General features: G+C 44.2%; 1 protein-coding gene across 1 annotated transcript in view; it reads left to right on the top strand.

Annotated features, from left to right (window-relative positions):
- ANTXR2 (anthrax toxin receptor 2) overlaps positions 1-24,684 on the top strand; it is a 56,117-nt gene that overhangs the window by 4,945 nt on the left and 26,488 nt on the right. Inside the window, exons 2-8 of the mRNA XM_010178561.1 lie at positions 1,935-2,016; positions 3,046-3,153; positions 3,256-3,324; positions 4,123-4,203; positions 19,229-19,289; positions 20,404-20,499; positions 23,605-23,674. Of these exons, the coding sequence (XP_010176863.1) occupies positions 1,935-2,016; positions 3,046-3,153; positions 3,256-3,324; positions 4,123-4,203; positions 19,229-19,289; positions 20,404-20,499; positions 23,605-23,674 (567 nt within the window). The remainder of the gene's footprint in view (positions 1-1,934; positions 2,017-3,045; positions 3,154-3,255; positions 3,325-4,122; positions 4,204-19,228; positions 19,290-20,403; positions 20,500-23,604; positions 23,675-24,684) is intronic.

The raw sequence follows: 24,684 nt of genomic DNA, 5'->3' as shown, positions 1-24,684 counted from the left end.
GGGAGCTGGAGAGGAGGAATGGGCATTTCAGAGCGCCACGGCTGGTTGGCCGAAGAGGTCCGGATACCGCAGTGGTTCAGGCAGAACTCCTGCGTCCACCCTCCAGACCTGCTGGGTGGGAGTTCTGGTGTGACTGAGCTAAGCTCCCTCGCTGTCTGGTGGAGCTCATCTGCTTGGGCCCAGAGTCCTCATGGACACTGGCCTTGGGACATGCGGACCAGGACTCGCTCGTACTCGACCAACCCAGAGGACGGGTAGAGCTTCTTCTCATCTGGCTTGGCCTATCGAATACAGATGTGCCCTGAGGGAAGGAGATGGTGACTGATTAAATGCAGCTAAAAAGCTCAGGCTGCCAGAGATTTTCCTGGAACCCCTTGGAGTCGGAGGCCTGGAAACACCAGAGATTTCAGTGTGACCGGGTCACAAGGCATTTTAGATAAATAAAACCGAACCGATTGTACAAAAGCTATTTTTGCAAAATGAAATCTGTTTCAGAAAACTGGGACTTCACTTGCTGCTTGTTTCTTGGCAGCGGAACACTAACGCCTGTGATGTGCTGCCACTCATTTCTGGCAAGCACTAAGTATGTGGTTTATAATCTGCGTTCATACATAATCAGTTTCGACTTGTTTCTATAGATGCTGAATGTAAAATATTTGGATCAAACAGATTGCATTATCTTACATAACGTGTTCTCTTCCATATACGCAATGCCACATTTTTCCTCCCCTCCCTTTCCCAGTTATATCAGTTGATCCTGTGATGGGGAGCTTATTACAGCTATGGATTGTGCTGTGGAACAGAGCTTCTAAACATAGAGGAGACCCATCAGTGGAACAACTGCCTTGTGGGTGGCATTCAGGCAGAGCAGCATATGCATTCTTTCTAATTTTCTTTGCTCTAAGGAAAGCTTTCACGCATCCTGCGATGTATTTTCCCTCCATCTCCTCGCCCCTGCTGGTTTCCTCTTTGTCACCTATATTTGTTAAAGTGTTCTATATATTACGGCCCAAATCTTGTTTCTGCTTACTTTTTGCTTGTCCTTTCCTAGGGCAACTTGCATGAGCTTCACTGGAACTTTCTTTGTATTACAATAAGAACTTGCGGATTTGATTCTGTCAGGAAGGTCTCTCTGCCTTTTTTTGCACGCTTGTACTGATTTCACTGGAAATAGTGTCTTTCGTGCTTTCTGCCAGCTTCTCCTGTCTTACCAGCACAGTTAACTAAGCATCTCACAGTCAGTGATGGAATTATTTAAAGGGCCGAGAGAAATAACAGCACAGCCTTATCCTCCTGTTAAATCTAAATGAACTGCAACCTGTGCAAGCGTGATGTCTTGTCAAAGGGCACACAGAAAAGTAGTGACAGCCGAAAATTTAAAAGCTATCGTTAATCCTAGTCCCTTTCCTTGGATACAATGGGTGTCTTACAAATGCTCCATTTTTTAAGGGAGACGACTTTAATTGTTGTGATTCTGTCCTACCCCATTACACACCTCGATAATGACCTGGAAGATTTCTCTAGTAAATAGAACTGCAGTTTTAGGGGATTTCTTCGTTAATTGCAGCATGATTTTAAGTGAAGTTGGTTTAATTGAGCAAAGTAGACTTAACATAACAGTATTTCCATTGGGTCATCTTAGTGCTGAGGCTTTGCTGCTGCTTTGCACTGTCTGCTCTGTCTGAAACATTTTACTTGAATCCAGCTCTTGGACTCACGGAGGCATATTGTGTTATTTAGCTCTGAACTATCTGTTACCACAGTGCTGCTTCTGTTGTGGATATAAAATCTGCCTCCACATGGTATCTCAGCTAAATGCTGCATTTTACACATTTTAATTTCAGACCTCCTTTATGACAAACTTTTCCATCAATAAACTAACCCCTTTCACCACTTCAGATCATGCTATCAGCCTTTTACCTTTTTGTTTTCAGAGAGAAAATCAAGAAAGGTCTTAAGGATTTAGAGGAGGTAAAACCAGCAGGTGACACATACATACATGAAGGATTAAAACAGGTAGGCTCTACTCATCTTCCTGCAATCAAAATACCCTTTGTTCTCACCCTTTGAATAGCAGCAACCTGTAACGTAAGTGGATTGATTGTACGGCTCAGTCTGTTACACTCGAATCTTTTTGGTTTCCTAAGTGGTCCCAAGATTGCCCAGATACTATGCAAATCCCATGCAGAAGATAAGCCATCTTAGAAAACCGCCATACGGAATTTCTCTGACTTGATCCTTTGCAGTAGAGAGTTCTTTGTCGTGAGTTGAATGGCTAACGCAGCATACCAATTGTTACATGGTAAATAGTCACACACGGCTTTGTAGGGCTGGGAGCGTAACGGTGCCTTCTAGAGCACGTGACTGTGGAGAGTTCACTGCGCAGATCAGCATTTTCAAGGCAAATGGTCTGTATTGGGAACTATCTTAATTATGGAGCTCCGAACTGCTTATATTTTCTTGAAACATACACTTAAAGGATGCTTTACCATTTCGCTTTAGGTCTCAGGACCTGAAGGTGAGGGATGAGGTGCGGAACTAAGTTTTCACTGGTACAAATAGAAACTAATTTTCTTCCTTTATGCCTGTGCAGCCAAGTTTGTAATTCTAGTCTGCGGACTGAAAAGCTAGGCAAACACAAGTTTGTTGCCACTTAAAAAAAACCAACTAGTTTTAAGTCATTCTTATATCTTGGAACCTACTGACTGGCATTTGAAATCTGGGGGTAGCAAAGGAAATCTTGCGGTGAATCTAAAGAAAAGTGAGTGTCACAACTCACAGGGTGTCCCTCTTGAAATAATGAAGTGTTTCCGAGGGTCCATCAGTAGCGAACCCAGCACTGCGGAGATGGGCTCACCGCTGACTGGAAAACACCGAGGAATGACTTCCTTGTTAGTAATGAGTGAAGGCAGACAGAGGATTGTCACAAGAAATGGGTTCAAAGATGAGGCTCAGTGTTGTTTCAGACGCTGTTTGCTTAGAAGATGCATCCTTTTGAAAAGTTCAGGTGTAATTTTAAGCTGGATAAATGTTTTCCTTTTTCAGGCCAATGTGCAAATTGCGAAGCAAGGAGCCTCAAGGTTTTCTAGTATCATCATTGCATTGACAGATGGCAAGCTAGATGGTCAGATTCCCCTGTATGCAGAGAAAGAGGTGAGTGCCAGGTGAAAATGCATGTTTTATTCTGAAGAGTTTGCGTGTTGTCTGTTGAATGAAAAAAAAAACAACTAACGCTTATTCCTCTGTTCTTTTCAGGCCAAGAAATCCAGAGAGCTGGGAGCTAGAGTTTACTGCGTTGGTGTCCTTGATTTTGTACAAGAACAGGTAAGAACACTGTCTTTTTAGATTACTAGGCAGTACCTTCTCACAGGGTTTTATCCAGTTAATAACAGATAAAGCAATTTTACTTCCATCAGGCAGTATAATGTCTTGTCTCGCTCAGGAAGCAGACACTCAGATGCATACACGGACATGGACAAAGTGCGTGGGTGTCACCCTTGCCAACCGGTAGCTGCCAGCAGGAAGGGATGCAGGCAAAACCCCTTTCGTTCAGATGGTGACCAGAGTAGGCTAAGATCACACGAACGGGGTAGCTCTGGACAAACTTCAAGCAGCATGTGTAACAGCCTTGGGATAAGAAAAAGAAAGAAGGGTCCGTGTCTCTCCTGGACTGAAAGCACTTCCAGAGCTGCAGTGTCCTAATCAAGGCTGTAGCTGCTCTTGTGCCACACCAGTGGCTTTAAATGGAGAAGTACACGGAGGACTCTCTAGTAGAGGACGCACATAGACAGGCTTTTAGTGGAAAGTAGAGCCAACAGGGAACATGATTCTGGAAAGAGTTGTGAAAGCACTGCCAAGATACAGGCCCTAAAAGGTTTCTTTAGCGTGGTGGTTTGACACGATAGCTGGCCACCTCACCGTTTTGTTAGCTGCAGGAGGTTGTGGAAGTCCTCCTATTTAGAAGAGACAGCTAGATGCGAGGAAACTAAAAATTTTCCTTCTCTTGGCAGAGTTGATGTGAGCTGTTTTTAGACATCCATTTACATTTTAAGGCTGAAAAGCAGCGTGACCAGTTTAGTTTGCCAAATGATTCACGTGTTTGCACGTGTTTTTTCTCCAAAGCTTGAAAAAATTGCTGACACGAAAGAGCAAGTCTTCCCTGTCACTGGAGGATTCCAAGCACTTAAGGGGATCATCAATTCTGTGAGTATCAGGCAACAAGCTTAACATTTCCGCAAGACTGCAGCATATTCTCCACTCCCACTTGCTTTTTCAGGCAGAATTGTGAATCAGTGATTCCAATAGATGAAGTTCTCTCCTCCTTATCTTAGAGATGCAGTTGAGCTAAACTAACGTTGCCTGCCACTCCTGCAATTATTCACGCTCAGACCTCGAAGGGAGCTTGAGGACTTTGTATGTGTGATGAGTTTGAGGGGCTGGCATTGAGGAATGGCTGCTATAGGTTTAGTATGAAGAAATCGAGACTTGCTCCAAGAGAGTTGGGAACAACTGGTTAAAATCATTAAGAATGAGTGAAATTTATGAATTGCCTATATTCCTATGCGGAGAGCATTCTAAATACGTACTTTAGCCTTGACTTTAACCACTTGTTTTCCCAGTAAGGGATAAGACTTTTAAGTTCCTTTTCTTCAGCGTGCCATGAGAAACTCCCATCAGTAAGATGGTGCCGTTCAGCCGATGACTCTGCTTTGCAAAAAGAGATCAAAGCAAGAGGAACATTTTGGTTGTGATCATGACTGGACAGTATTTCACCTGTGTGTCGAGATGACACCTTTGGTTGAGGGGACCTAATTTATTTGCCTCATCTTGAGCTAAAGGCCCTGTGCTTTATGCGAGGTTAAGAGTACTGCTGCAGCACGTAAGCAGCACAAGGGAAAAAGGCTTGCTGTTAAAAGTCAAAAGTGATAATGAAATCCTTTTTCTGAGAGAGATCCCACTATAATTCACTTCCCTTTCCTCTTGTTTTAAATAAAGGATACTGCTCACATACAGGATATTATGCAGTCGTGAATTTATGACTTCCCTTGAATACTGCGGTTTTTGTGGAAGTTAATGTCATAATGAAACAACTTTTCTTTCTCGCTGCTTAAAATAAATGTAGTTTCAGAAGCTTTCTTGCACATTCTAAAGAAATATAATCAACGTTTTCATGCAGTGACATTTATCTTCCTGAAGAGATAGTACACCCCATGTGGTGCTCCTTTTTTAAAATCTCGTTCTATGCCATTTTTAAGACTTAAAAGAATGGGCTATTCTGCTAGTGCAAAGTGATGCAACACTGAAGCCACTAGTGACAGGCTTATAAATAAGAGCTGAGTGTTTCACCCCAATTGATTACGCCAAGTTTCTGAGGATACTACATTTCACAATGTCCCTGTTGAGACAGAGCTAAGGGAATAAAGCCGTTGGCATTCAGAGTTTCCCCTCTGACAGGGGTCACTGACCTGCGCGTTGGCCCCTTCGAGCAGTCGGGTTTCTCCGCTCTTCTTGCTCTGCGAGGAGGCAGCAGGAGGACGATGGCTTGAGATTTCTGAGGAGCTCAGCTTGAGGAGCCTGCAATTCAAACACGGAGAAGGGTTGGCACACGTCGTATGCTGTCCTCTTATCTGCTGCTCTCAGCCAAGGCATTTGGGCAGTCTCTGGCTAGGACGGTGCCAGTTTGCCTCTTTTATACAACCCAGGAGCGTTCGAGCTCCTTCACGTTTTTGTGGACAGAGCAAGGGAAACTTTTCTGATGAGATTTGGCAGATGGTGTTTGCACAAACCTCAATCCAGCCTCTTCTGGCACTTGTGAAAAGCCTGCGTGTAAAAATCCCAGATTTGTGCGCATCGCAGCTGTAGAGCAAGAAGAGATGCACAATGACAGCAGCTTGTTTTAAGGTAACATCTTAGCACAGACAGGAACTGTGCACAAAAAGCAAGCTTCAAGTGCACTATTGTATGGCTTAAATGCACTGTCTGCTCCTTTAAACTATGACAACTCCAGAATTGTTTAGGGTTTTGTTTAACAGACTGCAGCTGGAATAGGCATTTCAACCCTTGGCTTACTGCATATTTCTGTCCATAAAAAGACTCTTACGCCGTGGCTGTCTGGGCTGTGAAAACGTTTTTGCTGATAAAGGAGTGCGAGAAAGCCTTTCTGATAGGAAGCATATCAACTAGCTTCAGTCTTACCTGCGTCAGTCTCATCTGTCAGGATAAAGGATCAAACAAAACCCGTTAGTGCTGGTGATGCGAGAGCTCCTGAGAGCTTTTAGAGGCTTGGATATTGTTTGCAGCTTCCTGAAAAGCACTGAAGAGCTGCAGTTTCATTAGCTGTCCAGACATTCAAAACTCTCCTTTTCTCTTCTCTAGTAACCACGTTAAACATATTTGTTGGAATCAGTGAGAGAACGACACCTGCCAGCATTCTTTTTATACCACAGAGTGTGGATACAAGTATCTACAAGTAGAGGGTTTATTTATTTATTTATTTATTTGATGCATGTGTGGTGGCTATATTAACATGATTTTTTGGTACGCTGCATTTATAACTCAGTTTTCTTTGAGTTTGGACTGTAACAGTTCACTCTCACTGCATTATAAAATTGATAGGCAGCTCTAATCGAACATGACAGGTTTCCTTTTTACTCACAATTATAAACCCATTTCAGTTTGCAAGTTAGCTAGGTAGTACAGGCTTAGAGAGACACTGTCATAAATGGGAAAGCTAATTTCAAAACAGATGAAAATGAAATGGCCACATCACATGCATGCAGAAGTATTGCTTAAAGTGTGGTGTCAAGGGTGCCGTTGTGAAACCCTCTGTGAACATCGTTGAACACTTCTTGTTTAGAAAAGAAGACACTGTTTACAGAAACGACAGACAGAGCAATTAAAGCCCTCAAACAAAACTCCAGCTCTAACCTGTTCAGTAGCAGCGCTGGGAGGACCTGCTCAAAGCCTCTGCTACACTTCTCTGCTGGTGCCTTGTTATACTTGCAGCAAATTCCGGTGTTGCCGCACAGTTCAGCTTCATCTGTTGGTGGAAAAAAGTGCTCAGCTTTATCATAGAATAGCTGCTAGTACTTACTTCTGCAGTTGGTTGAGGTCTAAACTATTATTCCTTTTGGACAAGATACACAGAATACGATTACCATTCAAGACAGCTGGAGATTAGCATTTAGAGAAAAGCTAGCTCAGATGCTGAAAAGCTTGCATTGTGCTTTGACCATCTTCTTACTTCAGATAAAATGCCAAAGACGTTAGTAAGGATTTAAGCACCACTACACTGTGTTGTGTTGAATAATATCAACTAATGTTGAGAAAGGGTGTGGGCTTCTGAAGAGGCCACTGCTCTGTGAAGTTTCCAGCTCTTCTGGCATGGCTAATATCTAACTTTACAGAGCAGTAACTAAATGGCATTGTCAGAGTAAATAAATCTAAGCAGAAGTCTAGAGCTTAACAGCAAAGTGCTGTAGGCAAGTTATTACGCTATCAGGAACACTTTACTGCTGTAGTTTGGCTGATAATTACACGGAGCATGGCCGCATGAGCAAGCCATAGCAGTGTGAACTGGAAGGGGTTTGCATGCACAATTCACGTCACCATGTGACAGTTCAGTGCTATGTGAGAAAAGGAAACACCTTCTTTTTCCCTTCTTTTCCTATGCACGACTTAGTTAATTCTTTTAACCCCATTTGATAAAGAACCACTTGGGAATTTCTCATTTACATTGTTAGATCCGAGTCCACCTTTTATAACCGAAATAGCGTTTTTTTTCCCTGCAATTCTTTCATGTTTTGCCTGCTTTCGTGGCACGTTTCTGTGCACGTGGTTTGCACAGCTCAGCAAATCTGAATCGCTTTTGTGCGCCACATTCTGAAAAACAAAACGAGTGGAAGATCCCTCCCCTTCCCCTTTCGCATAGGCAAACACAAGTCCTACTGATTTGTGCGTGGAAGCTGTCTGGTTGTCTCTGCAGGCAGAATTGGGCAAGGCTCGTGCCTTTAAAAGTTACGTTAACAGAACTCACTTTAATAACTATTCGTGTGTGTGACAGTTAGGTAGAGTTACACACGATTTTACACTGAAGTGAGTTGGCAGCACTTAATACAGGAAGTTAAAATTTATTTTGTAGTTAAGGAAGCCTACAAAAACTTATCAGATAAGACTGGAGGAACTGATATCTGCAGAACTTAATAGGAAGTGGTCAGTTTAAAAATGAAAAGTTCAGTCCAGAATTGGTTTGTTGTTAACTGTTACAAAATTTCTTAAGAATTCTACCAAAGGAGGATTAGAAATAGAATTGTTGAGCTCTGGTTTTGCTTATTCGTTTTGCAGACACTAAATTCTCAATTGGTCATTCTATGTGGGGAAAACCACCCTTAAACATACTGGGCAAAAAGAGCTGGTCAAGGCATGTAAGCTGAGCAGCTGCATCTCCTACAAAATTTCACGTTGTACTTCTGAAGCAAAACCGTCTCAAAGTTGGCCGAGCCCTTCAGGGGAAAAACACAGCTCTCAGCATAAAGTTGCGAGTTCGTCCAAAAGAAGTTGCACAACTTCATAGATACTATTGCAACAAAGCGAGAGACTTGTTCTTTTCTCAGACCGAGCTTTTTTTTGGTGAAAAAGCCATTAGGGTTAGGGTTAGGTACCTCACCCCACGTGATTAGATTTCTGTATATCTACTCACATACCCACCTCTCGGTGAAGGTGTAACCTCGGCGTTTGTAAGATGCAAACTCCAAGGCTGCAGTTACTGAGAACCATAAAATGAGCGTACCTAGGAACAGAGAAGTTGAACAGAGGATGAAATGCATCCGGGATCCTTTAAAGGAGTCTATTTGTAACGTACCCAGTGGCAGAGTCTTGCTGAAGCGATACAAGCAGGTAGCGCTATTAAAATCTCACTGCCTAATGGTAAAAATTCTGTCCAGTAAAACTTGTTGATGACAGAGGGAGGTTTGCTCCAATTGTAAAGAACAGCCAGCAAAATCCCTCTAGAATTCAGATTCATTTGAGCAAGTGAAGGATCTCTACTGGATACCCACGTCAGGGGGTTCCTGTGTCAGTCACTGTGCGCGACCACGCTGTCCTACCTGTAATCGGCAGGTCAGTGGGGCGCAAACGGAAGCACTGACACGAGAGCAGGGAGGCAGAGAGATAAACGACTCGTGTTGGACAGCGAGTTGCTGCCAGAGAGGGAACAAGAACCAAGTCAAGCGAGCTGTAGTCAGTTACACTGAAGTAGGCAAGAGTTGCTTCACGTTAAGAGCAATTTCAAGCCTTTAGGTTTGTAAAACGTACTGCAAGGACTTTACAAAAACGTGCTCCAGCCTCTCTTCATCAGCCTCTGACAGCTTCTGCACTAGATATGCTATCAGCAGTACTTCCTTGGTCTGACCTGGCTTTTGCACTGGGATCACTGTGAATTATTAAAACTCATATGATTCAGTTAACACCTCCCACTGTACCTGCTGTGAGGTAACAAGAGAGGTCAGCAGAGTTTGGATTTATAACAAATGGGAAGCCTAACAGCTGCGACAGTCTGCACCAACGTTAGACATCCTGGTAGATGCACAGTATCTCTAGTGTGAGTATTTACCGAGCCACGTCTGTCTAAACTGCCTGCGTCTCAGTGGCTGGGGTACAAGCGACTCGGTTATTGAGCAGTAAATAGAGGACTGAATGATTTTGAAGCAGTCAGTACTTGTGCCCTGAGCCAGCCCAGCTCACTAGAGCTGAAATCCCTCCCTAGCCTGCCCTGCGTAGAGCATGCCGAGGCTGCCCCCCCTTTTCCTTAAATGATGTCCCTCAGCTGCAGATGAGAGGAGAAGGGTCAGCCAACTGCCTGCATGCTGTTAAGATACTTCAAGAGAAAAATCAGCTTAAACAGTTCATTATCAATTATCCATCAACTTAATTGGATCATTTCCTGTAGGAAGAAAATATGCTCGGTTTATGCACTGGGAATCCAGGAAGTGAACTATTAAACATTTAAGGAGGTGGGGGGAGGAGAAGTGCAACAAGTTATCATTAAAAGAATTATTCTGATTAAATCAGTCATCATCTTTAATCCCCTTGGATGGTCTAATAGTCGAGCTGCGCTGGGTGCAAGGTTTAGAACTAACATTGCGCTGTTTTCCGTGTGATTGAGACAGAGTAGGTAGTTCTGGGAATTACTGCCTGTAGTTGTTAAAAGGAATCAATGGCCTGGAATAGAAGCTCTCTGCGCTGCCCTTCGCTGCCGCGCAGCCCTTAATTTGACATCCTCTGACATATTACAAAGCGTATAATGCTCTCCTGGAGAACAGCGAGCTTGATAAGCCAGCACCGCAACTGACGTGGCTCCGGTTTGAGTGAGGATGCCTGCGCCTTGTGATGGGGATCTGACTCGTCAGCTATCCCTGCGTGGCCATCGGTTCTCTTACATAAGGGATGCTGCAAAGCTCGCTGAGGACGAGGCACTCGCGAGTCCACATGAAATGTGGTGTTTCCTTAGTGATAAGTTTCTTCGAGCCAGATTTTCCCTTACTAATTAAAAACAAAAAAAGCCCAAACAACTTTTTTCCCTGTTATGGAAAGTAACAGTTTGTCTTGATTCTTATTTACATTACTTGATAAGTAATGGGTTTGAGGGTTGTTTTTAGTCATTCTGGGGGTAAAGGTTCCGATGCTGTTAAAATACGCGTCTCTTATGACCCACAGTTTTGTCATCTACATTTAGTTTACTCAGTGACTGTAAATGAGGTACTGCTTAGACATCGTATAATTAGAATATTCTCACTAACCTGACACTGCACCAGGCTTCTCTCTGATGGTTATTTTATGCAAGACCATATGTCTCAGGGATTTTTTTTCCTCTTTCTTTTCCCTATTTAGACAGGATAGCAGTCTTCCCCCACCCCCTTTACCCTTTACCCAAGGCTTTGCTGAGCAGCGTCTGGAGGTAGCCGGGAATCGGCAGCAAGCTGCAGCTCAGAGCACAGCTGTTTGGCAGCAGCCAGAGTAGAGCCCATCAGGAACTGCTGCGCTTCCTTTGCTGGAGAGGAGCACCGAAATGGCGCTTCCTGACAGAGCCTGTGTTTCATCCCAAGCTATCTGGAATTACTCTGTTCAGTGCGAGGTGGTCCTGTTGCCTCGCTGCTTTCCTCACAGATTAGCACTGGAAGATAAAGGAAATGATAGGGCTTGCTTTAACGTAGCAGAGACACAGGACGTGAGGCTGACCCGTGGATGTAGCGTGGAATTTCATTTTACACGGGGATCTTATGGCTTTTGTTTTGGTTTAATATTGTTTTATGAAGTTCAGATTATAATGACAGACGTTATGATGCTGTCTGAAAGAATACAACATTTCCCTTCAGAAACAAGCAACTAACTTCAGAGAGTTTAAACATGTTTGCTACCTGGAAGAGCTTCAAGTGTGCTGTGGAGGCACTTCAGGATCCCGAGTGTGATTGAGGTTATTCAAGTGTAATCAGCAAAATGAAGCCTCTATTTATATTAATTTTCTCTTGTAACCTACTGCAAGGCTTTATCTTTAAAGGCTACCTCTACCACAACTCCTTTTCCTTTGACAAAACAACAGCTCATGTGTGAGAGAAACCTGTAATGGTACCTGCATATGTACGGCCTAGGTTTTTCACCACCTTGGGTTCGCACATGTTCCCTTTTTCATCCTGTAAGGTGCAGTGAATTCAGTATGAAAGAAACTGATCCAGGAACAGTCAGCATTTCATTCTCCAGAACCAAAATAGCAAACGAGTCCGTTGCACCAATTAAACACCTCCTACTTTGTTTCCTTTTCCTTTTACTCCCTCAGCAATAGAAGGAAAAAAGTTGTTCCAGGGAAAAAAAGGAATAGTCTGCCAATAGCCCTTCTAAATGACTCATAGAAGAAAACCAAACAAACCAACACAAGGAAATACGTGTTAAGCCCAGTCCTAGTTCAGCCAGTCAGCACAAATGAAGCAAGAAGGTGTTAACTCACCAGAGAGGGGACTAGCAAGAACCTTGTACCAGTGTCAGCTCACACAGCTCTGTCCCGGCATTTCCTGACCCCTCCATGCACAGCTACCCCTGAATACCACTGAAAGAGCTGCTCCCCCATCCCTGCAGGTGGGGGCATTCCCTGCTCTCACACAAGGTGTAGGCAATCCCTCATCAGGAAACGTACAAAACCTGAGCCTTGCAGCTGACAATTGAGAGGCTTTGCCTGCGTGCACAGACCCAGCACAGAGTAGCTATGCTGAAGGTAGTTTTAAATGCCCTTGTGATACCAGGGCCCTCTCAAGACACTGAGTCAGCTGCAGCGTGCACCATCTTCCCTTCCCACCCCCCTTCTTTCAGCACATTTTATCCAATTAAATGCCCATGTTTTGCAGTAGCAATGACAGGCTTGTAGGTGGCTAATTCGTGTGTGTTTACCACTGTATCTTGGTCAAGGGCAGTGCTAAAGGAGATGCAGCTCTTCCTGATGCAGGTTTCATGGTTAACAGAGAGGCGCTTGGCACAGTACCTGAGAAGCAGCACATCCTCCCTGCATGTCCAACTACAACCATAGCTTCTCCAGTTTTAATTAGGTTTGTAGCTTGCCGTGGTTCCTAGATGTGCTTTCCTCACAATTGGTTGTATTTTACTCACTAGGTGTTTATAGCATCCCTAGAGAAAATGATGAAGGGAGAGACGAAAGAGAAGGGAGGTCTCCACAGAAAAAACACAGTTTTGAGTTTGCTCTTAGACTGGCATTTAAAGCTTTCTCGGTGGTGTTGGCCGTGTTTCTGAATTGTGCAGCACAGTTTACGCATGACCGGCTGGCAGTGTGTCAGTAGCAGCGCTCCAGGCTCGGAGTGCAGCGAGCGGGAGCTAATGCTGCTGTAAATACAGTTTTGCACGCAGACCGCGGAAGTGATTATATCGCACAGTCAGCATGCTCCTCACATGTCTTGCCATACACGAATACAGCAAATAAGATCACTTTGTAAAGGTGAATGGTTTTTTTCCTCTTTGAAACTTGGTTCTGGAAACAGCAAATTAGATGCGTTTGTTTTGTTACCATACATACAGCTTTGTTTACAGCGGCGTTTGGCCTTCCCCCGTCAAGAGCCAAGCCAGCCTGATTTGGGATTGGCTTGCAGCGAGCAGTAATGTAAACCAGGAGGTGCACGTTTGAAATGGAACCAGTGGCTCTGGAAGTCCTTAGCTGTTCAAAATTATTAGCGTGCCAAGTCTGATCGGAGTGTGTCAGAGCTCTGTGCGCAGCAGTTCACGGCTACACTGATCTCTTCACCAAAGCAAACACCTTGCCCATCCCAATATGATTTTCTAGTTTCCTAACAACAGACTTAAGAACCATCATGGTGGCTCAGTAAAGAATCCAGCTGCGCTGAAGAGCCCCAAATCCTGAGCTAGGCATGCAGTTCCAGGGAGGAACAGATGCCACGGAAGTTATGGTTTGTGGGCCTGACCGCTGCCAAAAGCTTCTGACCTGCATTCTGGGGCTAAGCACAACCGAATGGTGCTGTGAAATAAACTGACACCGAGCGTGTTTTGTTCATTGTCCGTGTACAGTTGGGTTGCTCAGGGCTCGTCACTAACGCATTGTTCTCACTATTTCTTGGAGCTTGAAATTAATTAAAGTGCTGGATGGGAAAGTTGTTGTTTAGCCTGCATGTAGCACTGTACCGCCTGGTACGGCTCTGTTCCTTGGTACATTTGAGTGTATGGTAGTCAAAGTGCTTAAGGAGCTGCAGGAGCTGTGCCGCTTTCCTGTTTAAATCCTGAGAACTTTTAAGAAGCGGGAGCAAAGGTGAAAAGTCAGAGCAGAGCTGGGCCCAGCCTGTGGCAAGTTAAAAAGGTACTGGAAACGTTTGCATAAAGCAGGGGCAAGATCTATGACCAGACAAAATTTATAAACAGAGTTGGAGTTTGGGAAGACTGAAGTACTGGTGAGCCTCATGTCACCTTGTTATTTGGCTGCCTTTTTGCAGTTTATTGTAGGGACATCTGCCTTTTCTTTGCTACTGTAATTATTTGTGTAGGAGTATAGTTTCTGCAGCTTAAACCTAACAAACCAAGGTTCTGTTTTTTCAGTTGAGCCACTGAGTCAGAAACTGACATTTCCTTTAAACATCTGTAATTGAAGTAAAGGTTTTCTTTAATAATCCAACCAGGACCTCATCCTGCTGCACCCACCAGAATATTCCTGTGCTTAAGTTACACATGCAGTTAAAGAACATGGCTGGCTGGCAGATGGAGCTGGGCAGTCCAGCAGCGGAGTTGTCAGGGACCCTTTTAGGAAAGCAAAGCTTGTCTGGCCACACAGAATCCCAGTTTACGTCAGGGAGTTTAAATCAAGGATGAATTTGCTTTTGAGTGCCCGGGGGATGTTCCTGATGCCTTTATTCTGATAACTTCTGCTCTCGGAAGTATTCTGAAACGATTAACTCGCATTACTGAGAAATGCTATGGAAACTGTACAGTATCCAATCACTTAATAGCTGAAAGATGTGATTTCACTAAAAGCCTCAGAGGCTCTTTTGCCTTCAGCTGGCCCTCAGGAGCTGGGCTGGGTGGCGTTTTCAGCACTCAGCATAAGCTGCCTGCATGCTGCTTGTTACTGAGGTGGCTTTTTTAATAGCTGCTCGTAGGAAACAGTATAACAACATATTTTAAATTTTAGATGCTTTTAGATGCAGTATGGCAGCAGTATAACAAATTCTGTCAGAGGAGCTACAGAATAGGTTTCCCTCAGCAGTCTTTTTTTTTTCTTGCCATTGAACAAGAGGATGTTGGGGCCTGCATTTTAAGTGTCATTTTCTTTAAGTACAAGAGACCAAGTACCTTGCAGGGCAGCACTGCTGCCTTCTCTCTGTCCAGCAGCCACACGTGCTCCCTAACAAGCATTTAAGTGAAACACCCACAGCTGTGATGGAGGCAGCCCTCTCCCCTCTGATTACCCCCATGTTTCAGCTGCAGTCAGCTGTGCCCAGCACAGCTCTGTCCCTGCCTGGATAGCCTCTGTAGTCCTGCCTCGGTTCTCCCCTTCTGGAGCTGTGAAAGACCAGCGCAGGATGACAGGTTTGAACCTCTCTGCACTTGGGTTTGTGGGGAAGCGTTTCTTTCTGGGACAGCCAGTGCTGAGGGAGGCGGCTGGAAGGGGAGACTCACAAGCTCGGTAGAACAGAGCCCTGTGTTTGCTGTGGAGCTCTGGAAACAAAAGGGATTATCTCAATCTCTGAACCTCTCCCTGCGTGCTGTTAAACTAAGTGCATTTATAGTCTTATTTGAATTTATTTTATGTCAGCAGAGTGCTTAACTATCCTATTCAGGGGTGGCCTTATATAGTGAGTATTTAAAGTTTTCTTGTGGGCAGTAGGTTTCTAAATGAATTGTAATTCCCATTCATTCTGTTGAATTGTCCTGAACTGGGAAAGAGAGGGAGCAGAGTAGTTTTTTTTCTTGTAGAGTTCATTTTAGCCTTGCTGACTTGGCAGCCGAGCACGATAGTTTACAGCTAGCTTTAAATTTTTAAAGGGGAGGGAAGACAGGAGGTGAAGCGATGGGCATGCTGTGGTTTGTACAGTGCCGCTGCTCCATGACAAACTGTGCCTGCTGAGACTGGTCAGACCCCTGCTCTTGGGCTGCAGCACAAGTGGCAGGGACAGGGGGTGTTAGCTGTGCAGAGAGCTGCCACGCACCGCGCACAAGCCCAGTGCTTACCTCTCTCAGCTGTACAGTAAAGCACCAGTGTTTTGAAAAGCGGAACTGAAACAATTAACGAGGAAAATCCCTCATCGGCTCTCACTGAACAGTATTGCACAGGGGGACTAGAAAGAGTGAAACAGGAACAGCCCTGACCTAGAGGGGTGAAGGCATGTTACGTGATAAGCACTCACAAGATGGGCAAGATGCCTTTACCTCATCCCTCCTAAAGAAGAGATGAGCCTTTCACTGGAGCGCACTGTGCTCTCTTGGAAGGAGCAGCTTGCATGGAAAGTGATAAAGATAGATTAAAACAGACAGGAAAGAGCATAAGCCAGAGAAGGAAGAGAGTAGAGGAAGACCGTAAATTTTTATACCTCCTTCTAAGATGTGAAAATACCTTCTCCTCTCCCATGTGGAAGAACGGGTGTCCACAGCTGCCTATGAAAACATTTCCGGGTTTTCCACTGTGACAGCTAAATGCTGGTTACCATGTCCTTGTGAGATAAACCATTCAGACTGTGTACGGCTAACAGGATTGATCCTTTGCAGGAATGCTCTATCCGATTTGTGCTTAAATGATGGAAAATTCGTTTCTGTGTGCTGTTTCAGCATTGAGAAGAACCCAGAAAGTAAAGCTTAAGGAATGACATATCTAAATGCTTTTAGGCTGGTTCTACCTGATACCAGTCAAGTCTTTACAGGGTTTCATTTATTTTTGCCTCTTAAGGGTACTTGATGATTGTTACTGAAGGAGAGGATGTTACAGGACAGGGCACGTTGCTATAACAGTACCCATTTTTCAAAGCATGGTCTACGAGGAAGCTTTTTGAAGGATGAAAAAGAAGTAGTTTGAATAACTTAAACTAATACATTCACACAGGTTTTTTCCTAACCTAAGCTTTGATTGGGTGAAAGTGAAAAGAGTCTTGGGCCACTGCCCCTGCAGAGAGGCTGAGGATCTCTGAACAGAGCAGGTTTCTCGAGCCAAGTGGAAAACAGCAGTAGATGAAATGGTGAAGAGCTACTGTCAAAGCAATTAGTTGTTTCTAGGAACAGTATTAAACCCCAATATTGTCCTGCTTTGCATCAGAAGCAGCACACCTACATGTGTAAGTATTAATTCCATTCTGCCATGGGCGAAATCGGTGTATCCTGAACCCTACATTAAAAAATGGCTTTTGTTCACGAATTGTGATCATTTAATCTAGGCCATATTTTTTCTCAGCTGGGGTTGGTCTCCTGCCCCAGTTAATCCTTAAATCCAAGGGTTAGCATGTCCAAATAGGTTTTTTGTTTTATATTGCATTTAGAAATACAGTGTTTGAAAATTACTATAAAATACGGTGCAAGTACAGAAATACTACTTTCCAAGAAAGGACAGGTGAATTGTGTGTATCATCGTCTTCCCCTCTGGCCCCCTCCTCCAAATTCCTGATGGGGCCCTGCTTAATCCGACAGTGGGCAAATGGGGGTAGGACAGGAGTTCAAGTTCCTCCTTGTTGATCTAGCGCTGCTCTAAGAATAAATTAATTCAGTGGGCCTTCGTACCTCTGAGTGCTAGATCTGTGCTTCATACTAAAGGAAGTCTAGAGTCTCATTGCCTCACATGGGATTATTCACAGGACTGTCTCATCAGAAGGAAAAGAAACCAGAACATGTTTTTACAGTAAAGGAATAAAATGGTTTATTACTTCTCTATTTCATTTAGCACAAAATTCCCCCCCCCTCCAAAAATAAACTAAGTAACACTTCATCTATCTAAACTGAAATAGGAATCAAAACCCAAGTCCTTTTTTGGAAACGAGATGAGGTCCTCAGCTAATATAAACTGCTTTCCTTGCACTGAACTTAAGCTGCATTCTTTCCACACATCTCTATTGCTGTGTCTCATCCAAATGCAAGGTCTCTACTATTTTTTTTTAGCTACTACCTAATGTTTATAAGTGGATTTTGAAAGCACTACAAAGATAACTTGTGCACAACAGTTTGCAGGAAGACGGGCGATACAGCAAGTGTTAAATGAGGCAGGTTATTCTCTTTCTTGGAGCCTGCCATGCTTTTGGAGTATGCGCAGCGATGAATACAGTATTGTTTCTACTGGGTCTAGATACGTAGCAACAGAAGTCACTAGCAAACAGAGCTGATGATAGAGTAAAAAGAGTTGCATTTGAAGGAAGGAAAAAGCTACGAGCAAGAGAGTTATGTTTGCTGGCAGTGAGGCCAGCTCTGGAGCAGGCAGTTTTAGCAAACTGAGGTAGAGGAGGGGCAGTAACAGGACTTGGCCATGTTCATGACTACAAGGACCTGAGCTGATGCCATGCAGTATTACATATGAATGCCTGCTAAAAACATACCACTTGTTACAGGGAAAGCTATATAAAGGTATCAAAGTTTTCTGAGTGAGAAGAAAATTAAAAACCATTTGGAAAAATTACACAGAATCAGAGACTCGCTCTGTTGGAAAAGCCCTCTGAGATCATCACGTCCAACCGCTCCTGTCTACCCACTAAACCATATCCCTAAGTACCTCATCTACCCGCTCTTTAAACACATCCAGGGATGGTGACTCCACCACCTCCCTGGGCAGCCTGTGCCAGCTTCTGACGACCCTCTCAGTAAAGAACTTCCTCCTTCTCTCTAACCTGAACCTCCCTTGGCACAGCTTGGTGCTGTTTCCCCTTGTTCTATCACCTCATCATGCGAAGGTAGAAGGAAGTGAAACTGTAGATTTTGTGTGTTTAACCCTACCAGCTTCAAGAGCCTTATTCCCCCCGAGGTAGCAGAAATCCTGTTACCTGCTCACAGAGAAGGGGGTTAACGCTTACAGATAAAGTGTGACTTGGCTGAAACTAAGGCTAGTGGCTGGGACTGTACACGTGCACATTGTTCAGAGGTGTCTTGTTCCTCCTTCCTTTTACCTGCTATACACTGTATTTCTCAGTCACCTGTGGGAGCATGGTTTTGTGCTGGCCTCTGGGAAGAATGTTCCCCGAGTGGCCGGAGACCAAAGCAGGGCAAGCATGCAGCAGCGACACAACCCTGTCCGACAGCTCAGCGCAGCGGAGAGCGCCGCCTGCTCTGCTCTGCTGTAGCAGGGGTGGCGCCAGCACTTGGGAGAACGTGCACTTGGCCTGACCCGCTGGTCGCTGGAAGGCTGCTTTGGACTGGGTTACGGTTGGATCAGGCTCCTTGTGACTAATGCTTGGCTTAAACATTAGAATCGGGGTTCATGGAAAATGAGGTTAGGGATCTGGACAGAAATTTAAAGGCCAATGTCAGACATCAGTATGTTTTAAAGACTGTCCTGGATTTTACTAACTGATCCTAGTCTTAGGAATTTTTAGGAGAGTTGACTGTGCAGGCGTGTAGGAGTTTTACATGGTCAATGCAATGTCCTGCTAAGTCAAACCTGTAGCTGTGCACGTGCGTCTTCTGCCAGGGACTTTAAAACAATAATCCTCACTGAAATAGCACCCTGAAACCTATCTGTGACTAGTTTCCTCCTTTGCAATAGGTTTTGAAGCAATCATGCACTGAGATCCTGTATTTGGAGCCATCCAGTGTCTGTGTGGGAGGTAAGTTTTTATAATTTAAACATAATATTCAGTTATCACAGGACTGCAATTTCCATAATTTACCCAAAGGAAAATGCCACAAGTGTCTAGATTAAGACACCTCTAAAAAAAAATCCAAGGAGTTTAAGGAAGATCAGATCCTTCTCCGTTGACTCATTTTTCTCCTCCAAAGAGCTGTCTTCCAGGGCCTACTTCCCTAATTTAGGTAATGCATGTAAAAGCTGGAGAGGCATTTCTCTGCTGCTCTCCTGTTAGTCATGCTCTGCACTTGCCCTTGTATTCAAAGCAAAAATATTTCTTCTGTGACACTCACGTACTGTTTTACCTGTGGTCACCGAGTTAAGGCCTGGGAATCCTGGCATGGTATGTTCAGGTAAATTAATGAGAATATTTCTGGTGCCCTGCCCTCAACCTGTGCAATGCAAGCAGTAAAGCATTTGACTGCATTTCTGAGCAGCAAGTGGTAATACATTTAAGTAGAAAAGTCACACAAAATTTTAAGGGCTTGTCTTTCTCCTGGGTTTCACAACCCACACAGACTTTGAGACCACTCCAAATAAGGTAGTTGCAAAATCTCCTTATTTTGATGGTTTTGTAAAAGCATGGATCGTCTCAATGAAATGAGTGGCCTTGGTAAACAAGCCATTTTCACTCCTCCTCTGCGCAGTTCACAAATAGCGTGGCCTTTATGCAAGCTCCAGAGAAACAGAGCTGCGGAGGAATCTTTTCTTCATCTGCCACTGTAAGCGGACCTGATGCAAGTTTGAGGAGTCATCTTATGAGACCCAGATTTCTCTTATATCACAGCATTCACTGAGAAACTTTGTGCGATGAGAGCCAAGGAATCCACTGACCCAGATCCCGCTGACAGGCAGAGTCAACTTCCATTTTAATAGTGTGGCCTCAGCGATAACAATTTGGGAGCAAGTCATTATTTTTCCTATGGTGACCTAACTGAGGAACGCAGTAGCGGGGTCAGTTAAAAAGGTGATCCGAGTAGGTCAGCAGCATTACCGTGTTGTGCTTCATTTATTGTAGGGTGTACTGAAATTCTCCTTGTCTGACTTGGCAACACTAAAGATTGGCGATTTTGGTTCTCTGTTTTTCTCTCCAGAGGAGTTTCAGGTTGTTCTGAGAGGAAGTGGCTTAACCCTTGGTGGGAGAACAGATGGTGTAACTTGCACCTATCAAGTGAATGGAACTACAATTCGTAAGTACTGGAGTTTTAAGATCTGCCTTTATATTTCCTAATAAGCAATTTATTTTTCTTGTTACCTCATTTGATTAAAATATAAAGAGAAAATTATGGAAGAGGAAGAAAGCAGGCAAGTTCTGAGGATTAGTAAGAGGAAGCATATTATTTCCCATCCTGCTCAGCAGTTTGAATTTGCTGCTGACCTGTGAGTGGTGTTTGGCAACTGGCTGTGTGATTAACCTGGTGACAACTGTCTCACTCCTGACTCCCACGTAAGCAGATGTTTGCCAGTGAAAAAAACCCATGAGCAGAGTGCACAGACCAAGTGCTGCCCCCTGTAAGACAACCCCAGCTGAGACGCAGGCCCTCATCACAATTCCAAGCAGCACTGTTTTCCGAGGTGCACTTACCTTGTTAGCGCCGAGCATCCCTGCTCATTCTGTCTGGTGTACCAAATGTGTAGCCAATCGTGCTGTTCATTTCGGGGGCTTGGCAGGGCATGGGTGCCCCTCCATGGCGTGGAGTCTTCTTTCTGGAGCTTGTGCTACAGCACAGAGAGAATAAAGCCAGTCAGAACAGTGGGTACTGCTTTGTCCTATATTTTAACAGGGCTCATCAGCTCAGCATCCCAAGCAGCACTCCCCTGCAGGGGCCAGTCTCACCAACACCACATCCCAGCTGCACCGGTGTAAAGAGATTGTTTCACAGTCTCCACTGCTTCTTTTACAGACAGCTTTAGCTGGGGTTTTATTTGGGAATGCAGTTGGCTAGCTTTGATTATTTCTTCTCTTAATTAGTACTCACCATTGGCCAGATGTTACAGTTCTGAGTTCTTCCTTAGTCAAACTATAACTGTCATTGGGGATACTTTTTCAAGTAGAATGATGCAGAAGTTAAAATAATTGAGAGGTAGTGCAGACTGCTTTCTTCTTGCTGTCTATTTAGTAAGTGTGCTCATGGAGAATTTAACTTTCAGCAAAATGTTCAGGACTTGGTCTTCTCTTGCTCAGTGCATTAACTCGCAGCAGGGCAGATGAAACATCATGCCAGAATTTGGATTAGTCTCCTTTTGCTGCTCTGTTCCCTCAGCTGGCACAAGGCAGATGATGGTGGAAAAAATGGCATTAATGGAAACCATCACCGTCTTTTTTATATTCAGAAACTAAAGCAAACAGCTAGTCTAAGCACACTCTGAGCAGTAACCCTTAAAAGCAAGCCAGACTGGAAGAGGACCAAAAATGAACCCGTAGAAAGAAACCTCATTTTTTCCCTACCCAGTGTCTGATTTTTATATTATCCTGCTTTAAATTCCTACCCAGTTGAGCATGTGTTTCCAGTTTCTTCCTTACTGTGGATATCATATACATTTGAATGGGCTGCCAATCTCTCCTGCCTGTTAAGTATCTAGAATAATTTGAAAGAATATCAGGATAGCACAGTGGTTCTGGATAAAAGCAACCTATGCAAGTGAATTCTGCTTGTATAAGTTTCCCTTCAGCTTCAATTAAAATTGTCACCTTTGTGTCCTATGTTAAACTATAGCTTGCTTATTAACACTTGTTGCATAAATTAGCTTTACAGAGCTAGAGTTTGCAGTGTGGTGAAATCATTGCTGCAGTTGCGTATTTATGGGGTCTTGCCAAAGGCCTGCTCCAACCCACCGGGGTTTTCATGCGCTGGACAACAGCAGATGTTTATGGAGTAGGACAGCAAGAAAACAGGGAAGTTTAAAGCAGTCTCTTCCCTGACATGCGAGCTCATTCTCTACAGCTGTACTGAGCTCCAAGCACTTGTCTTGGACAAAACCTAGAAGAAACATCAGAGCTGGGGTGGTCAGAAGATCAGGAAGGAGACAGTCCCAAGAAAAGGAAAACTATCCACGAGTCATTGCATTCTCCTCTGTGAAAAACTGGGGCACTCTCAGCAGAGCCCTCCCCATTTGGGGGTGTAACGGGGGGTACTTGCATGAGGATGAGCTTCAAGTCAGAGTTTCCCTTATGATAGCCTGGGCTCTGCTTTGGAGCCAGCCTCAGAGCAAACCCTTATTTTCTCAGTTCTTCTGGTTTTAAAAGATGCATTTGGCACATTTCTCTTTTTGCATTTATAAAGAAGCATTACCAAATGCTAGAAAGGAAACCTGCCAAATGTAGCTGTGGGGTAGAAAAATAATCTATGAAACATACCATTAAGACAAAAACATATGGCAATGTGCTAATCCCTCTTCCCCACCTCACAACTAGCCCCAAATCTAGGCCAAGCAGTCAGTGCAGATTATAGCACATAAGAAAAGCTCATTTATGCTAACAGCTCCTCCTTCAGCTGCCCCTGAACTGCTCGTACATCTGCCTGTTCCCAAACGCAGGATAGGCATCTCCAGGTTTATCTGGCAGGTCCTTCATCTGCTCACTCCCCTAAGTCAGCAAACAGTCCCTGCTTGCAGGAGCAGATCCAGTGCAGAAATGAACAGTGCCACCACGGGAGGGTTGGGAGGGTGGTTCTGCCCACAGGAGCAGAATTTTTCCCATTTTACCAAACACATGAGGTAGAAGAGCTCCTTCCTCTCCTTTCCACAAGTGCAGAAAACGACTGCTCTGCTGGACTCAGTGCTCTATAGATACGTGCTTTATACGCCTCAGGGATTAGCAAACAGCTACAGACTCAAAAGGACAGGAAACACGCGAGAAAGACGCTCCAATCACAACTGATAAAAGTCCTTGAATGCAACGTACAGCCTTGGAGCTAATTAGAAAAAATCTTCATCTTCCAAGTATTAGTAAACCCCTAACAATGTTCTCACTCTTTGCAAAACAAGTCACCACGATAGGGAATTGTCTCTGCAGAAACACGAGCTGACATGTAAAATGAAGCAAGCTCAACATGGGCTCACGCTCACATTTTAAGTCACTTGTGGGGTTGTGTGTTAAAAATATAGCCAAAAAAAAAAAACCCCAAACCAACAGCTTGTCCCCTAACTCGGGCCTGGCTTGGTTGCAAGTTCCAGACATGACCAAACCAGCATCCCGGCAGGCTGCGATAAGGAAAGGGACTTCACAGCACGTGCACACATCAGCTTCTCATTTCAGTAGCAGTGTACTGAGCTCATGTGGTTTGTTTTTTCAGATGAAAAACCAAAAACAGTGGAATCCGAGTTCGTGCTCTGCCCTGCACCAGTCCTGTACAAAAGCGGCCAGTAAGTACTTGAAACAAATGCCGACCTGTGTTTTGGTACAACTGGAGCCACTATTGCTGATGTTAATCATGAGGGGTTTTGCCTAGAGGCAGCCTGCTGTTGGTTTTATGGAGCCTGGTTTGTTGTTGCATTTTTTTCCCCATTCTTGTGTTATTTCCCTGGTGTATTTGCCAGCTTTGGAATGGGCTTTAAATAGTCATCTGTGACCAAACCAATTTGGACAGTGCCTTAAAAAAGAATATTCCGCCAGTTTGTTAAACACTGAAAAGGTCTGGCTTGTCATAAGTTTTATGCAGATTAGCTGTTTTAGCGGGGCATAATATGCTCTCTTCTGGATCATCTTTAGGCTCACTGTTAAATAGATTACATTATCACTGACACTTACAAGCTATTATTAAAATTACACGTCAAGATGTGTACCGCTGCTCACCATGTAATGATAAAACGAGGCACTAATTTAACAGCAGCAGCACTGTGGCTGAACTGCAGTTGTAGCCTTATTCTGAGTGTCGCTGGCCACGGCTGCGCATGACTTCCAGCCCTTTAGCTCATTCTTCCCTCCTCCTCTCAAATTCAGACATGCCCTAGGCTCTTCAGATCACTTCAGCTTCACTGTTCAGATTCGTGAGATGATAGCCTGGAATGGAAATTCTAAGCTAATCAGAAGTCCAAAAACTGTGTGTCAGCTGTTAGTCCTGGAGGAGGGAGGAGGCGCTGAGGCTGTTGACTTGCTCCCTGTTTCCAGTACTTCTCAGAGTGACTTGGGAGGAGGTTCATATTAGTCCAGTAGGAATCACAGCACTTGATTACAGCTCTGCGTTGTCATTTTTGTGGCAGTTGTTAGCGGTTTAAGAACTAAGCACATCACATAGATGATTTCCTGAGTAGTTACTTTTCTGAGTTAAGCAAGACTCAACCACTCAATTGTGCTGTGAGACCCGACAGCAAAACCCCAATTGCACATCTGTTTTGTGTGTTAAATGGCAGCTGGGAGGAGGAAAGTTGGAAAG

The sequence above is a fragment of the Mesitornis unicolor genome, unplaced genomic scaffold (genome assembly GCF_000695765.1).
Source record: "Mesitornis unicolor isolate BGI_N332 unplaced genomic scaffold, ASM69576v1 scaffold9182, whole genome shotgun sequence".
Classification (NCBI taxonomy): Eukaryota; Metazoa; Chordata; class Aves; order Mesitornithiformes; family Mesitornithidae; genus Mesitornis; species Mesitornis unicolor.
The sequence above is the reverse complement of the archived record's forward strand: the minus strand, read 5'-3'. Positions and strand labels throughout refer to the sequence as shown.